Source organism: Heterodontus francisci, chromosome 7 (genome assembly GCF_036365525.1).
Source record: "Heterodontus francisci isolate sHetFra1 chromosome 7, sHetFra1.hap1, whole genome shotgun sequence".
Taxonomy (NCBI): Eukaryota; Metazoa; Chordata; class Chondrichthyes; order Heterodontiformes; family Heterodontidae; genus Heterodontus; species Heterodontus francisci.
Window position 1 is genome coordinate 101,139,626 of NC_090377.1, and position 17,765 is coordinate 101,157,390.

The following is a 17,765-nucleotide window of genomic DNA, read 5'->3' on the forward strand; positions in this document are numbered from 1 at the left end:
TTCCACAATTCTTCAGTCCACTGGCACCAACTCCATATCTAAGGAGGATTGGATGATTATGGCCAGTACCTCTGCAATTTCCACTCTTACTTCTTTCAGCATTTTTGGATGCATCTCATCTGGTCCTGGTGACTGATAACTTTAAGTACAGGTAGCCTTTCTAATATCTCTTTTTCAATTTCTAGTCCATCCAGTATGTCAACTACCTCCTTTCACTAACTGCAGCGGGATCTTCTTTCTTTGGCAGAGACAGATGTAAAGTCCTCAATTAGTACCTCAACCATGCCTCCAATGAAAGTATATAATTCCTTAAACATGGAGACCAAAACTACCCACATACTCCAGGTGTGGTTTCAACAAAGCCCTATATAATTATAGCAAGACTTCCTTATTCTTGTACTCCAATCCTCTTGCAATAAAGTTCAACATGCCATTTGCCTTTCTAATTGCTTGCTGTACCTGCGTACTAACTTTCTCTGCTTCTTGTGCAAGTATATCCAAGTCTCCCTGCACAACATTTACAAGTTTTACGCCTTTTAAGAAATATTCTGTTTTGCTATGCTTACTACCAAAGTGAATAACCTCACATTTTCCCACCTGTTGCCCACTCACTTAACCTGTCTATATCTCTTTGCAGTCTCTTTTGTGTCCCCCTCACAGCTTACATTCCCACCTAACTTTGTATCGCCAGTAAAGATACATTACTCTGTTTCTTTGTTTTTAAGTCATTAATATAGATTGTAAATAGCTGAAGACCCAGCACTGATCCTTGCATCATTCCACTAGTTTCAGCCTGCCAACTTGAAAATGCCCCGTTTATTCCTACTCTCTTCTTCCTGTCCGTTAACTAATCCTCCATCCATGCTAATATATTACCCCCAGCTCCAGAAGCCCTTATTAACCTTTCGTGTGGCACCTTATCGCATGCCTTTTGGAAATCCATACTCCATATACTGGTTTCCCTTTATCTATCTTTATTTAGTTGCATCCTCAAAGAACTCTAATAAATTTGTGAAACACGATTTCCCTTTTGTAAAACCATGTTGACTTTGAGTTAGGAAAGAGAAAATACAATGAGGTCTGATTTAGTTTTGGAATGCACATGTGTAAATGTACAAAATGTGGTTAATAAGGTTGGTGAGCTACAGATACAAATAACCATGTAGGAATATGATGTACTGATGATGACTGAAGCCTGCCTAAAAAAGGGAAGGATTGGATGCTTAATATTCCTGGGTACAGGTATTCAGAAAAGATATGTAGAAGAAAAAAAAAAGAGCCCTAGCAGTTTTGATTAAGGAAAATATTGCACTGTCAGAAAGAGAGAATGTCCTTGAGAGGACAATGACAGAATTTATTTGATTGGAAACAATAAAAACAATAAGTGGGCTGCTGCATTACTTGGTTTATTTTATAGATCACCAAATATTGGGAAGGAGGTATAGGGGCAGATTTGTAAAGAAACTACTGAGAGATGCAAGAACAGGAGATTTGAACTACCCCAACATTGAATGGGACAGTGATTGTGTTAAGGACAGAGGAAAGGAGAAATTTCTGAAGTGTATTCAGGTGAATTGTTTTGATCAGCCCAACAAGGAAGGAGGCATTGCTGGATCTAGTCCTGGGGAATGAAGTGGGCCAAGTGGAAAATGTTAGAGTCGGAGCATCTTGGGAATAGTGATCATAGTTAGAAGGAAAAGGAGCAATCTAAAATAAAAATTCACTGGAGGAGGGCCAATTTCAGTGAATTGAGGAGAGATATGGCTTGGGTAAACTTAAGATTAAAACTGGCAGGCAGAAATGTAATGGAGCAATGGAAGACCTTTAAAGAGATGATGATTTGGGTACATTCTAGGTATATCCCACAAACAGTTAGGGAGGGCAACAAAGCCAAAGCTCACTGGATGACGTAGGAGTTAGAAAGTTGGATGAAACAAAAAATAGAAGCACATGACAGATGAAAACTTAATACAAGGGAGAATCAGACGGAATATAAAAAAGAGAGAGAAGTGCAAAAGGAAATAAGAGAGGCAAAGAGAGAGTATAAGAATAAATTGGCAACTAACATAAAAAGGAAATCCAAAGGTCTTCTATAGGCTATTAACAGTAAGTGGGTTGAGAGCAGCAGCGGGGCTGATTCAGGACCAGAATGGAGACCTATCGGTGCAGGCAGAAAGAATGGTTGAGGTACTAAATGAGCACTTTGCATCGGTGTTTATCAAGGTAGAGGACTCTGCCAAAGCAGTAGTAAATGAGGACATTGCTGGGATAATGGATGAGATAAAAACATATACTAGAAAGCCTGTCAATACAGTAAGTACAATAAGTGGAGAAGTCACCGGTTTTAGATGGGGTGCTGAGGGAAGTAAAGGTAGAAATTGCGAAAGCACTAGCCATGATCTTCCAATCCTCCTAAGATACATGAGCGGTGCAAAAGGACTGGAGAATTCAAATGCTACACCCTTGTTCAATAAAGGAACAAGGATAAACCTGGCAATTATAGACCAGTCAGTTTAACATCAGTGATGGGGAAGCTTTTAGAAACAATAATCTGGGTGAAAAATGGCAGCCCCTTGGAAAAGCATGGGATGATAAAGGAGAGATTTGTTAAGGGTAAATCATGTTTGACTAACTTGATTGAGGTTTTTGATGAGGTAACAAAGACGGTGGATAAGCACAGTGCAGTTGCTGTTATGTATATGGACTTTAAAAAAGGCATTTGATAAAGCACCGCATATTAGGCTTGTTAGCAAAATTGAAGCCCATGGGATACAAGGGGCAATAGCAGCATGGATATAAAATTGGTTAAAGGATAGGAAAGAGTGAGTTGTGGTGAATGGATGTTTTTCAGACTGGTGGAAGGTATAGAGTGGAGTTCGCCAGAGTTCAGTACCAGGGCCACTGCTGCTTTAGATATGCATTAATGACTTGGACTTCAGGGTATAGGGCACAATGTCGAAATGTGCAGATGACATAAAAGTAGGATGTGTAGTAAACTGTGAGGAAAATAGAGGATATAGATAGGCTGGTGGAATGGGTGGACACTTGGCAGATGAAATTTAACACCAATAAATGTGAGGTGATACATTTTGGTAGGAAGAATGAGGAGAGAAAATAAAAGCTAAATGGTACAATTTTAAAAAGGGTGCAAGAGGGAAGACACCTGGGGATGCTTGTGTACAAAACTTTGAAGGTGGCAGGACAGGTTCACAAAACAGTTAATAAAGCATATAGGATTATTGGCTATATAAATAGAGGCAGAGTGTACAAAAGCCAAGAGGTTAGGCTAAACTTTATAAAACACCACTTTGGATCCAGCTGGAGTACTGCGTCGAATTCCGGGCACCACACTTTAGGAAGGGCATGAAGGCTTTGGAGACAGTACAGAAGAGGTTTGCTAGAATAGTTTCAGGGATGAGGGATTACAGTTATGTGGATAGACTGGAGAAGCTTGGATTGTTCTCCTTAGTGCAGTGCAGGCTAAGAGCAGATTTGATAATGTGTTTAAAATTTTGAATAAATATTGTAAATAGAGAGAAACTGCTCTCAATGGCTGAAGAGTCAATAACCAGAGGGCATAGATTTAAGGTGATTGGCAGAAGAACCAGAGGCAGCATGAAGAAAAGCCTTTTTTACGCAAGGAGTGACTAGGATTAGGAATGCACTGCCTGGTAAAAGTGGTGAATGCAGATTCCATAGGAGCCTTCAGAAAAGACAATAAATACTTGAAGCAAAAAAATAGCAGGGATATGGGTTGTTCATTGTAAGAGCAGGTACAGACTTCATGGGCTGAATGGTCTCCTTTTGCTCTGTACTATTCTGTACTTTCTCGGATATCTGTGAAATTCAATGATAGTTACATAGCAACAGGAGTAGGCCATTCAACCCAAAGTCCTTTCCAGCATTCAATAAGGTCATAGCTGATCTGTACACCTTATACAAATTCTATTTACAATTTGCCAGTCTGAAATTTTGCATTCTAACTATGCGACTTTATAAGTTCCAACTTGCTAGACCAAACTTGCTGCCTTTGTGTTCAAAAGCATGTATTTTTAATATAGTACAGTTGAATTCTACCATTATATCTTCAGATATGAATTATCCACTGCAGGATTGCATTTTAATTACAGAGACGTTTTTACTCAGATCCATCATTTACATGCCAGTGTTCATTCACAAGTACAAACCTGTTAAAACTATCAGTTGTCAGTAGTGCACTCGGCAGGTCCTGGACTGAATTCTGCAGGTTATTTACTCAGTGCACCAGTGACCTTTATTGGCAGAGAGTGGTATTACATAAATAAATTTAATTTCCATGTCTACATCACACTTCTCAAATTAGTGACAACAACCAAATTAATTTCCTAACAGCTGGAGCAGTATTGAGACAAAATATTTAAAGTTTATTCTGAAGTTTCAATATAATTAAAGCTCCTTAAAATGCATGCCGTTACTTACCTTCATTAGTGGTTTCCACACTGTATGATCCTGAAAACTTGTCCGGAGTTGCTGTACTGATCTGGATAGGCTATGCAAACACCTATGGATGGAAATCAGAAAAAGATACAAATCTTCATAAAACAATATAGAATTAAATGAATATGTAATGTTTGCTTATCCCTTAACTAGGTAAGAATAAATAGTGATCAAACATTCAAGACCAGTGACTGAGATTAAATAAGCCCAAAGCCCATCAATACGTGAAGCAATAAATCAAGGTAATGTTAGTCCAACCCAACGATATAGTCAAATCAACCCAACGATATAGTCAAATCAGATTTATGTACTACATTAGCAGAGGATGAGGGTTTGGCAGAAGAACAGAAGTTATTTTCAATCTTTACATTGCAGAAGGAAGATATAATGCAAGAGGGTTTAGGGAAAGCTGAAGATTAATGCAGGGCAGAAATTTGAGAAATTAATTTAAAACAGAAACATTGTAATGAGATGAAATGGTGAAATCACAGAAATCACCAGACCTTAATAGTTTCTATCTGTGTATTAGAATTAGGAGGCAAATAAACTGGGGATTCATTCATTACAACCTTCTAAAGGTCACTGGATTTAGGGACAGTATGAGAGGACTGGACGTAGCAAATGCCACACCTTTATTTAAAAAGGAAGGTGAAAAACTAAGTAACTACAGACCAGTGAGATTGATGTGAGTAGTAGGAAGATTTCAAGAATATATTAAGGATAGAGTAAAAGTGTTTTTTGCAAGAAATTGTTTTTACAAAAGGTGGTTCATGTCAAAGCAACCTATTAAAGCTCCTTGTCACAGACAATAAAGTGGTGCCTGGAAGAGAATTATTAGCCGGTTTTTCATAGATTTAAGATTCCACACAAGAAGTTGTAACTAAAATAGGGGCACCTGGAATTGGATAGGAAACTGGTTAATAGGAGGAGGTAGCCAATATGGATAAAAGGGATAGCAGTAATGAATGCTATCATCCCCACCCCTGGAATCTATGTTGGTTCTCAGCTTTTCACTATATGCAACTCTGATTTAGAAAGGAAGGAATAAATCCAGGTTTACAGATGATCCTAAGTTAGCAATTGTGAAGACGACAGTAGTAAATTACAAAAGGACACAAAGATCTTAAGTGAATATGCAGATGCAATTTAACAAAAAGTGAGGTAGACTAAGAATGGCAGATAATCTTGCATAAATGGGTAATACTGGAGGAGGTAGACTCAGTTTTAGGGGTCCAGATATATAAATCACTAAAAGCTAGCCTTCAAGTGTAAATAGTAATCAAAAAGGCTAATGTGATACAGGCTTCATCACAAGAGATCTAAAATCATAGAAAGTTTACAGCATAGAAAGAGGCCACTTGGCCCATCATACCTGTGTCAGCCAAAAAAGGTTCCACCCTTTCTAATCCCACCTTCCAGCATTTGGGCCGTAGCCCTGTAGATTACAGCACTTGAGGTGCATATCCAGACTTCTTTTGAATGAGTTGAGGGTTTCTGCCTAAACTACCCTTTCAGGCAGTGAGTTCCAGACCCCCACCACATTCTGAGTGAAAAAACATTTCCTCATCTCCCCTCTAATCTTTCCGCAAATCACTTTAAATCTATGCCCCCTAGTCACTGACCTCTCTGTGGGCGGCACAGTGGCGCAGTGGTTAGCACCGCAGCCTCACAGCTCCAGGGACCCGGGTTCGATTCCGGGTACTGCCTGTGTGGAGTTTGCAAGTTCTCCCTGTGTCTGCGTGGGTTTTCTCCGGGTGCTCCGGTTTCCTCCCACAAGCCAAAAGACTTGCAGGTTGATAGGTAAATTGGCCATTATAAATTGTCACTAGTATAAGTAGGTGGTAGGGAAATATAGGGACAGGTGGGGATGTTTGGTAGGAATATGGGATTAGTGTAGGATTAGTATAAATGGGTGGTTGATGTTCGGCACAGACTCGGTGGGCCGAAGGGCCTGTTTCAGTGCTGTATCTCTAATCTAATCTAATCTAAGGTAAATCCACTCTATCAAGGCCCTTCAAAATTTTGTACATTCGAATCAGATCTCCCCTCAGCCTTCTCTGTTCCAAGGAGAAAAACCCCAGCCTATCCAATCTTTCCTCATAGCTGCATTTTTCCAGTTCCAGCAACATCCTCGTAAATCTCCTCTGCACCCTCTCTAGTGCAATTACATCCTTTCTGTAATGAGGTGACCAGAACTGCACACAGTACTCAAGTTGTGGCCTAACCAATGATTTATACATTTCCAGCATAACCCGCTCTAATATTCTTTGCCTCGGCTAATAAAGGAAAGGATTCCATATACCTTCTTAACCACCGTACCAACCTGTCCTGCTACCTTCAGGGATCTGTGGACATTCACTCCAAGGTCCCTCACTTCCTCTACACTTCTCAGTATTTTCCCATTAATCGTGTATTCCTTTGCCTTGTTTGACCTCACTAAATGCATCACCTCACACTTCTCCAGGTTGAACTCCATTTACCACTTTTCTGCCCATCTGACCAGACCACCAATAATTTCCTGCAGCCTACAGCTATCCTCCTCGCAATCGACCACACGGCCAATCTTTGTGTCGCCTGCAAACTTCTTGATCATGCCCCCCACATTTACGTCCAAATCGTTAATATATACACCACAAAAAGCAGAGGACTCAGTACTGAGTCGCAGTCCTTGGAACAGAGAAGGCTGAGCCTTCCAGTTGCAAAAACACCCATCAGCAATTACCCTTTGTTTCCTGCCACTGAGCCAATTTTGTATCCACCTTGCTACATTTCCTTGGATCCCATGGGATTTTATTTTTTAACCAGTCTGCCTTGCGGGACCTTGTCAAAAGCCTTGCTAAAATCCATGTAGACCACATCAACTACACTACCTCATCTATCTTCCTTGTTACTTCTTCAAAAAATTCAATCAAGTTGATCAGACAAGATCTTCCCTCAACAAATCCATGCTGACTACCCTTGATTAATCTGTGCATTTCTAAGTGACAGTTTATCCTGTCTCTCAGAATAGATTCCAATAATTTGCCCACTATTGAGGTTACACTGACTGGCCAGTAATTATTCCGTCTATCCCTCACTCCCTTTTTAAACAAAGGTACAACTTGGCCATGTGAGCCGCATAGAAAATGGCAGGATCCCCAAGGACACATTGTACAGCGAGCTCGTCACTGGTATCAGATCCACCGGCCGTCCATGTCTCCACTTTAAAGACGTCTGCAAACGCGACATGAAGTTCTGTGACATTGATCACAAGTCGTGGGAGTCAGTTGCCAGTGATCGCCAGAGCTGACGTGCAGCCATAAAGGCGGGGCTAAAGTGTGGCGAGTCGAAGAGACTTAGCAGTTGGCAGGAAAAAAGACAAAAGTGCAAGGAGAGCGCCAACTGTGTAACAGCCCTGACAACCAATTTTATCTGCAGCACCTAGGGAAGAGTCTGTCACTCTAGAATAGGCCTTTATAGCCACTCCAGGCATTGCTTCACAAACCACTGACCACCTCTAGGCGCTTACCCATTGTCTCTCGTGACAAGAGAAGAAGAAGAACAACAACAACATTAGTAGCCCTCCAATCCTCCGGCACCACACCTGTATCCAGTGAGGACTGGAAAATGATGGTCAGACCTTCCGCTATTTCCTTTCTTGCTTATTTTAACAGCCTAGGGTACATTTCATCTGGCCCTGGTGATTTATCAACTTTCAAGGATGCTAATCCCATTAATACATCCTGTCTCCCTACATTGATCATATCCAATACGTCATACCCCTCTTCCTTAACTACAATATCTGCATCGCCCCAATCTTTCGCGAAGACGGACGCAAAGTGTTCATTAAGAACAATACCAACATCTTCCACCCCTACACATTGGTTACCTTTTTGGTCTTTTATGGGCCCTACTCTTTCCTTAGTTATCCTCTTACTCAATGTATTTTAAAACATGGGGTTCACCTTGATTTTGCTTGTCAATATTCTTTCATGCCCTCTCTTTGCTTTCCTAATTTCCTTTTTCATTTCACCCCTCCACTTTCTATACCACTCTTGGCTCAACACAAAAATGTAAAAGCAATTATTCCTTCAATTATTCAGAATGCTTATTATCCATCATTTGGATAGTTTTGGCCTTGGGAATGATTTGCTTGCTCAGGAAAAATCCAACTATGCACCAGGAAAATACCTGGGATGCAAAGACTGAGTTATGATGAGAGATTCTGTAAACATTGGCTATATATCCAGCAGATGAGGAGTTTAAGTGATATCTGATTGAGGTGTTTCAAATAATGAAGGCAATTGATGGGGAATCTAGAACGAGAGAACATAATTCTAGAGTTTCCGTTGAAAGCAAATCCAGGAATGATTTTTCCTCAGAATGCCACAAAGACAAAAAGTCAACTGACATACGTGGAAAGGAAATAGACAATTACTTGGGAAGTAGAGGTTAGGAAAAATGGAGAAAAGGCAGTCAATTGGGATTACAGAGAGTTGCTATGGCTAACAGAAGTGGCAGAGCAGAAATTATGGTTTGAACGGCATACATCTGTTGCTACATTCCCAAAATAAGATTGGCCAAAATTAAACTGCCCAAATGATTTAGCACCAAAAATCAAGCTTCCTGACTATTAGTAATGACAGCTCAGAAGATCACAAGACAAATTAAGAAGGCTGTTCAGTCCAGCCTACCTAAAAAACCCTCATAAGTGTCCAATAGTTTCTTAAATAAACTTAATCCAGTTGATCGGTTTTGCAAGAACACCTTCCTGACATCAGTATGAACTCTGTCTTTCACTAATTTGAATTTGTGCCTTCTTGTCCCACGATCAACAATTTAACTTGAAGACTTACTATTTCTATACCATTAACTATGCTGGCATAACTTTATGAAGTACCCTCCCAATCATCTCTTTCTAAGGTTGAACAGCTGGATACTTTTTTTTTAAAAAAGACTTTTCTCATAACTCAAGCCCCCATGCCTGGGATCAGCTTCCATGTCTTGGATCAGTCTGCTGAGGGTTTCTTCAGTCAAGCTAACATACGTCCAATTAATGCAAGACTACAACTCAAAGCATTCGCCAGAGCTGGCGGGCAGCCATAAAGACAGGGCTAAATTGTGGCGAGTTGAAGAGACTTAGTAGTTGGCAGGAAAAAAGAGAGGCGCAAGGGGAGAGCCAACTGTGCAACAGCCCCAACAAACAAATTTCTCTGCAGCACCTGTGGAAGAGCCTGTCACTCCAGAATTTGCCTCTATAGCCACTCCAGGCGCTGCTTCACAAACCACTGACCACCTCCAGGCGCGTATCCATTGTCTCTCGAGATAAGGAGGCCCAAAAGAAAGAAATAACTCAAAACAACCTTGTCGACAAGATCAAGGTACACTCCACCTACATAATTTTACACAGTTGCATTTAACTCAAAATCAATGGCAAATTGGAATTTGCCTTACTAGTTATACTCATTAAAATGCATCTTAGAATAATTTACTAATTCAATTATTCCCAGATCAATAGGGTTGTTGGATTTAATTCCTGGAAAAAATTATGTTTCAACCATGAAAACTAAAAGTTACCCTCCAGGCACTTGAAAAGTTGAAAGCATAACCAGAAAGCTGTCAAGCCAACTTTAATTTTAATTAGTTCTTTGATGTGGTCATTCTTAAAACTAGAATTTACCATTTATCCCATGCAACTACATTTAAAATCGACAACACATTTACTTTATAGTACAGCAGAACTTTACAAAAGAGGTGGTTAAGTGCCAGGCCCTCAAAGAATACTTCAAGCTCTTTAAAGGAAGTGCTTAAACTTCAAGTTCATGGCTAATCACACCCTAGCCTGCTAATTACATAGCAAATCTAGGCTCCCTTTCATTCTGTATTTTAGTATCCATGCACAGTGCTGCAGGAGTATTTAATAAGTTGATTGAAGGTTCAGTGTCTGCTGAATCAATAATAATCACCATATTTATTTTAGAACTATCAAATTGTATTTCAGACAGAAAGATTCAGCAGTCCATACCTGACAGCAGCTAACCGCACCTTGATACTAGATTCAGCTAAGCCAGTCACAATTCGATCCATCATATTTTCAGTCTCAATAATCTAGAATGAAAAGTTAACAGCATAAGTTTGTGACTTCATAAATTCACTGAGGTACAATTAAATCCAGCCTTTGTACTTTACATTACATTATATTATCTTACAAAAGCAAACAAAAACAGAAAATGCTGGAAATACTCAGCAGGTCAGGAAGCATCTGTGGAGGAAAAAACGCAGAGTTAATGTTTCAGGTCTGTATGACGTTACATCAGAACTGGAAAAAGTTAGAAATGCAATATTTTAGCTGTGGCTAAGCAAAAAGCATACAAAATGATTTAAATAGTTTTCACAAACTTGGCAATTTTTCAACATATTCATTGCAATATGAAGACAGAATAATTTCATAGTAGAAACTGATATATATGGAGTTGAGAGAATAGTAGGTGATAAGCAATCTGTACCAATCCCTTAATCACAAACTGGGAGTCAAGTTGAGCTATATTTTGCATTACCGGACACCACCAATCTAAGTTTTTCCCCCCACAAAAGGAATGTCAACAGAGTAACAAAGCTTACAAACAAACAAAAGACCATCATGCAGCAAAGACAACACATGGTCTGTCTTCACACAGCAACAGCAATTGTTCTTGAAATGAACTGTGCTTGTAGGAAGCTCCCATGCAGTGGCAAATGTTCATTTCCTGGTTTGGTAACAGCCAATCTATGAAATGGAGACATCAAACGTAGCATCTTGATTGGCATTTGTCTGTATTCTAAACCCTTTCAAAGACAGTAATAGATTAAGTTTTCATAATTTTTTTTTTTAATGTGATGCTAAAAATTGGCCACAAAATGACAGTGGAAATAAATAATTCTTACATTTGGTTATTTTGATTTTCCTGCATCAGCATCTTTATTCTCAGTATGAAAACAAAATGACATACGTATTTGCTTGATAAACTTATCTTTCTGTACTCCTTTCACACTTGGAAATAAACAAGGATCAAATAAAGAGGAAAAAATCTTGGTCAGCCTGTGAAGTTATAAAATGTCTTGTAAAGTCTTTCCCTCTGTTCCATGAATGAACCTCTCCAATCAGGTTTTCATCCCTGTGTCAGCACTGAACTGGCCTTCAAAGTCACAAACGACATCCTGCGACTGTGATCATAGTACACTACCCCTCCCCATCCTTCGCGACCTGTCTACAGCCTTTGATACGGTTGACCAGGCCACCTTGCTCCAACTTCTCTTCTCCGTTACCCAGCTGGGTGGGACTGCCATCGCCAGGTTCCGTACCTATCTGTTCAGTCATAGCCAGAGAATCTCCTGCAATGGTTTCTCAAACACTTACACACTGTTACCTCTGGAGTCGCCCAGAATCTATCTTTGGTCCTCTCCTATTTCTCATCTCCATGCTGCCCCTTGGCAACATCATCACCACCACCTCTCGACTTCTCCACTGTCACTCTGCTTGCCTAATATTCTGTAGTGGATGAGCAGAAATTTCCTCCAATTAAATATTTAGAAGACAGAAAGCATTGGCTTTGGTCCTGCAACAAATTACGTTTCCTCGCCACCAACTCCATCCCTCTCCATGGCCACTGTCTGAGAATGAACCAGACTGCTCACAACCTCACCATCTTATGTGACTAAGCTGACCTGTCGATCCCATATTCTCTATCACCAAGAGTGCTTACTTTCACCTCCTTAATATTGTTCATTTCTGCCACTGTCTCCGCCTATCAACCTCTGAATCCCTCAGCTGTTTTTGTTACCTCCAGACTCAACTATTCCAACACTCTCCTAGCCAGCCTATCACCCATCACCCTCCATAAACTTCAGCTCATCCAAAACTCTGGTGCCTGTATCCTAACCCGCAGCAAGTCCCGTCCATCAATTATACGTGTTCCTTGACCTACACTAGCTGCCAATCCAGCAATGTCTCAATACTTAAAATTCTCATTCTTGCATTCAAATCCCTCCCTGGCCTTGCCCCTCCCTATTTCTGTAACCTACTCAAGACTTACAACCCTTCGACATCTCTGTGTTCCTCCAATTCTGGCCTCTTGCGTGATGGTTACCACTCTATCATTGGCTGCCATGCTTTCATGTTGCCTTGGCCTGAAGTTCTGGAATTCCCTCCCTAAACCTCTCCCTCCCCCTTTAAGACACACGTTGAAAACCTTTGCACCTATCCTAATACCTCTCCAAATGATTTGATGTCAAATTTTGTTCAGGAGTGCTCCTCTGAAGCGTCTTGTGACATTTTACTACATTAAAAGTGCTATATAGATGCAAGTAGTCGTTGCTGTAAAGACAAACTTCAATCTCAAATACCAGTTGATTGTTAAAATCAATCCCTTTAAAAAAAAAATCAGACCTTACATTAGCCTTTTCCTCATGTAATCCTTCTTAACACACACAACTCAAGAGAAAATTGCTTTCAGAAGTTTTACCTGGCAGCATGTAGCCTCCCAATCAAGGATGCCATTTCCAGGGCAGGCCGTCGCCTGGGAGTCTGAGACATGTCATCCAGCCTCAGCCTCACAACACCCACAGCTTCTTATGGAAATTAGTAGCACACCAGCTTTCAAAAACAATTCTTCTAAAGTGTCTTTCTCTCTCCCCCGCACCCCCAAATCAACACACACATCAAAAGTAGAATTTTCTTTTTATTAGTTATTGGAATACAGGCAACTGTGACAGGGCAGTATTTATTGCTCTTTGAGGGCATTAAAAGTCAATCATGCAGTTGGGACTGGAGTCAATTGTAGGCCAGACCAGGTAAAGGTAGGAGGCCCCTCCCCTGAAGGATGTGAGTGAACCGCTGGACTTTTGCAACAATGTGGCAGCTTTCACTGTCATTGCTTCCTGGTGCTAGCTCAGAAACCCATCAAATTCCGTTTCACAACTTACCATAATGTCAACTGACTTTACAACCTTAGTGTTGCTAGCCCTGTACCACAACCACTAGCTACTGTACCCTTTTAAGGAATCCCAAAGACAGCAGTATCCTCTTAGCTCCCGATTGTTTCCCTTCAACTTGCACTCCACATGCAAGCAATTTTAAAAAGAAAATTAAATATAGCAAGATGCATTCTGATGTACCTATTTCACAACTTTAATTTTAGGTCAGGCACTGTGTATTAATTTCAAATCTTGAGCAATACATGGAGGACATGGAAAATTTTACAGCCTGTTTTTAGATGGAACAAACTTGACTTTAAACTTGATCCTCTCAGCAAACATTTTATCAAAATGTCCTTATAAACTAGTACATGCAAAAAAAAATAACTGTGGGATAATCACTGAAATCTACAATATATCACTTGAACAAACATTACTGTACTTCCACTATTCAACTGACAACTGTTTTTTTCCAGCTGTGTTTCAGCAAAGCAATATAACATTGGTTCTCACAAATCTTCCCATCATATTTTTAAACACTGTACTTAAGACCCATTCGATGTCATAAATTAACAAATTTTGTACAATTTTGTCATACAATACAAATTTAAATTTTGGCGTGGTTGGGGGGAGGGCAGGAAAGCAATTATACATTTCTTCAAGACCTTAGTTGGCCATGAAAACCCCTTCAAAAAATATACCGGTATTTTAAGAAAATCATGATAAAGTAGCTAGTCTCAACTCAACTATTATCTACTGGATACAGATTCCCTATAAATAAATAAAAATCCATGTACAGGTGTAAAATCAGTTTTGAAATCATTCATATCCCTAAAGTTTATCTCTGGAAATATTATTAAATATTAATTGCAAAAATAAAATTGTTAGAAAATGAAACAAATCCCATTTCAATTTGTAACTAATTCTGAATAAGCCTTTCCATCTTGGTTAAGATTACTTTTTTTTTTACAACAGCCAACTTTACAATTAGTTAACTCTTTTGTGACATTTTATGGAGTTATAACACAGAAACCAGCACAAGGTACCAATGCTATTATCACAGGGTTCTTTCCCAGTCACTGTCACAAGTAGCTCTGAATTGTGTGTAGTTGGAATGAATTGTTCCAATCTAATCAATCGGTTTAGATAAATCCTAAGAGCAAAGCTTTGGTTGCTGTGAACTTTGCCTGAATATTACAAACAGAAATACCGTTAATACATAATAGGTCTACCAGCAACCATAAAGAGAGATGTGTTAACGTCTCCAGTCTATATTTGAAAGGTCAAACCATCGTTTCTCTTTTCAAATGCCACAGACCTACTGTGTGTTCATAGCTTTCTCTCTTTTTATTTCAGACTTCCAGCAGTTACAGCTTTGTATTTTTATCTCAACATTAAATTATACCCTCCAATCATTTTTTTTTAAATCACAAAATAAGAGTTCAACGAAATGGAAACAATGATAGCAGAGGTTAATTGTGCCAAAACTATGCCGAAGACCGATGATGGTAACAGCACCAGAATACTGTTGAAAGATTCACAGAATATATAAGCATTACATTTCTTCCTTATTTTCTAGCCAAGCAAACTGGCAAGAAATCAAGTCAACCTCTACGAACGAGAGTTACTCTGCTTCTACGTGGAGAAATACCTCAGCTAAGAACTGAAACCTGGGGAGGTGGGGAGGAGTGAGGAAAAGTAGCAATCCACATCTAATTACTCTGTACCTCATAGCACAGGATCGAAATGGAAGCAACTTAGGTGGGTGCATCTTATGTTACTATATACACAGACAGAATTACATTTTTTTTTAAAACTGTAAGTGCATCTTGTATACATATTATTTAAAAGCCTCTCAGAGTTTTTTTGCAGTGAGACAGAACATAATCTTCACTACTTGTTGCTCGGATGCTTGTGTGAATGAGGTTTGCCCATTATGGGCGACAGCTGTATAATGCGGTAGAGCTACAAGAATCAAAAACAGAAAATGCTGGAAATACCCAGCAGGTCAGGCAACATCTGTGGAGAGAAAAACGGAGTTAACGTTTCAGGTCATGAAAGGTCACCTGAAATGTTAACTCTTTCTCTCCACAGATGCTGCCTTATCTGCCGAGTGTTTCCAGCATTTTTTATTATTGTTTCAGATTTCCAGCATCCACAGTATTTTGCTTTTGTAGAGCTACAAGAATGTTGGATTCACTGAAAATGAAAATTTGACCTTCCTTAGGCTGCACTTACACTAAAGCGGTTGCCTAAAAGTTGCACGATATATCAATAGCCAGGGCCAGACCCTAATCCAGAGCAAAGTTTCCTCCAAGGGACCTCACTCTGATTTGCACCCGAATCAGGCTGCACCCCACTGGGTTTGTTTTATAAAGTTAGTGTCGATGTAATGTGAAATTACCTCACAAATGGTGCTTTGGTTGCAGGAAACTGTATTTAATAAATATAAAGTTGGAATAGAGTTCCTTCTATCCAGCTAACCATCACTTGCAGAACCAGGCTTACTGGGGCATCCAGTGATTGATACCCCAACTACACTTTTGCCAAATTTATGCGCTCCCAATAAAAAGACTTGCTTTTATATTGCAGTTAATCATATTTCAGAATGAATTACCTTTAAGTGTAGATACTGTTATGTTGGCAAACACAAAAGTCATTCTACGCACAGCAAAACACAACAAACAGCAAGTTGTTTGGTGGCACTGGCTGAGGAATGTATGGCCTGAAAATTGGCAGAACACTTTATGCTTTTTTAAATAATGAAAAGTGATCTTTTCATCTTGGTTTAATATCTCACCGCCAACAAGCTCTCTGTACTTCATTATGATTTCATCTTAGCATGTGAGCTCAAATGCCGAGTATAGGACTGGAACTCTCAGCCTTCTCATCCACAGGTGAAACTGCTACCAGCTGAGCAAATCTGACAAAGTTGTAACCCTCAAATTAACAAGACATTACCACCACATTCCCACTAATCAATCAGCAATTAGATGTGATAATATTACATTATGAGGGTCCATTATGAACTAGCCATTCTATTATATTCATTCAACAGCTTCTCCAAAAAAATGCATACACATTACAGCAGTTATTCAATGACTTTAATAGATATTATAGTTTTGATGAGCATTGATATTTCATCACCAATGCCTGACTGAACGATCAAATGGTGAAAAAAAAACGATTCGCACATTTTATATATTTTGTTTAAACAATGTCTATTGGCGACAAGAGGGCTTTTGGCCAGGTGCTATTACTGACAATCGTGTGAGGGATGTGAATTATCAATGTAGCTATTAATTCACACAATCGGGCTAACTCCAACTCATCCTCATCAGGGTTTGTTAATGAAACTAAAGGTACTAAAAGAAAAACATATGTAGGTTGGTGATAATTCTTTGTAACAATTTAATTCTGAGCAAAAACCTTAGGTAACTTTATTAGGAGGCATTGACAGGATGCAGCTAGATGTGACTGATGAGAACAAATGTCTCAATTTTGGTGGTTATTGAGAGTACAGCAGACTGCAAAAATTGGACTGCCATACTAACAGGAAAGTCATAGATTTCCCATAACTTTATTGATGTTTCTTCAAGCAATGGTTAACTCTGCATAGAAAGGACAACATTACAACTGATATATGTAATATATTATAAAATGAATTATTTATGAATGTTTTAACATTATTGGCAATAATGAATATCTTAAGTTGCAAAAAAAACCTATAATCAATATTTCAATACCCCTGCTCACATGATGCTCTACAATCAATTTCTAAATTTTTGATATTATACAGCATTATAGATTTCATTTTTAAATCTCATTGCTCCACAACAATCATAAGCTGTACTGACTTTTCTCTCATGATATTACCTTAACACAGGATTGAGTTTATTTTCTCAATCATAAAATCAAGCCTAACTGCTAGTCCACATGGTGAATGGAATTTTCCTCAATGTAACGATGGCAACCTCCAAATGGGATGTAATTCCGTTTTACATTCTAAAAATGACAACTCAAAATACATAGAAGGAAGTTGAAAGTTGTTATCCAATCTTAGGGATGCTCAAGATATGAATTGTACCCCTAAATTAGATTGCCTTTCAGATCACTGATATGCAAAAAATATTAAATATAAAAAACCTTGAAAAATGTTGCTACAATAAATCATTTATGATTCATACCTTCATCAGAAATCGTACTTAGGTTATTAGGAATAAAACTAAATAATTAAATATACTGCAGTCATTTAAAAAACAAATATTCACAGTCAATGGCAAAAAATCTATTATAATCTGCCCAATCTATAATGTGCTAAAGATATTTATTCCTTAAATTTGAAATGTAATTTTACA

At 39.0% G+C, this 17,765-nt stretch overlaps 1 protein-coding gene across 4 annotated transcripts in view; it reads right to left on the reverse strand.

Annotated features, from left to right (window-relative positions):
- The window catches only part of armc8 (armadillo repeat containing 8), a 127,428-nt gene that overhangs the window by 51,719 nt on the left and 57,944 nt on the right, over positions 1-17,765 (reverse strand). For all 4 annotated transcript variants that reach the window (XM_068035733.1, XM_068035735.1, XM_068035732.1 and 1 more), the window contains 2 exons: positions 10,481-10,563; positions 4,459-4,540 (listed from right to left, as the gene is read on the reverse strand). In XM_068035733.1, the coding sequence (XP_067891834.1) occupies positions 4,459-4,540; positions 10,481-10,563 (165 nt within the window). The remainder of the gene's footprint in view (positions 1-4,458; positions 4,541-10,480; positions 10,564-17,765) is intronic.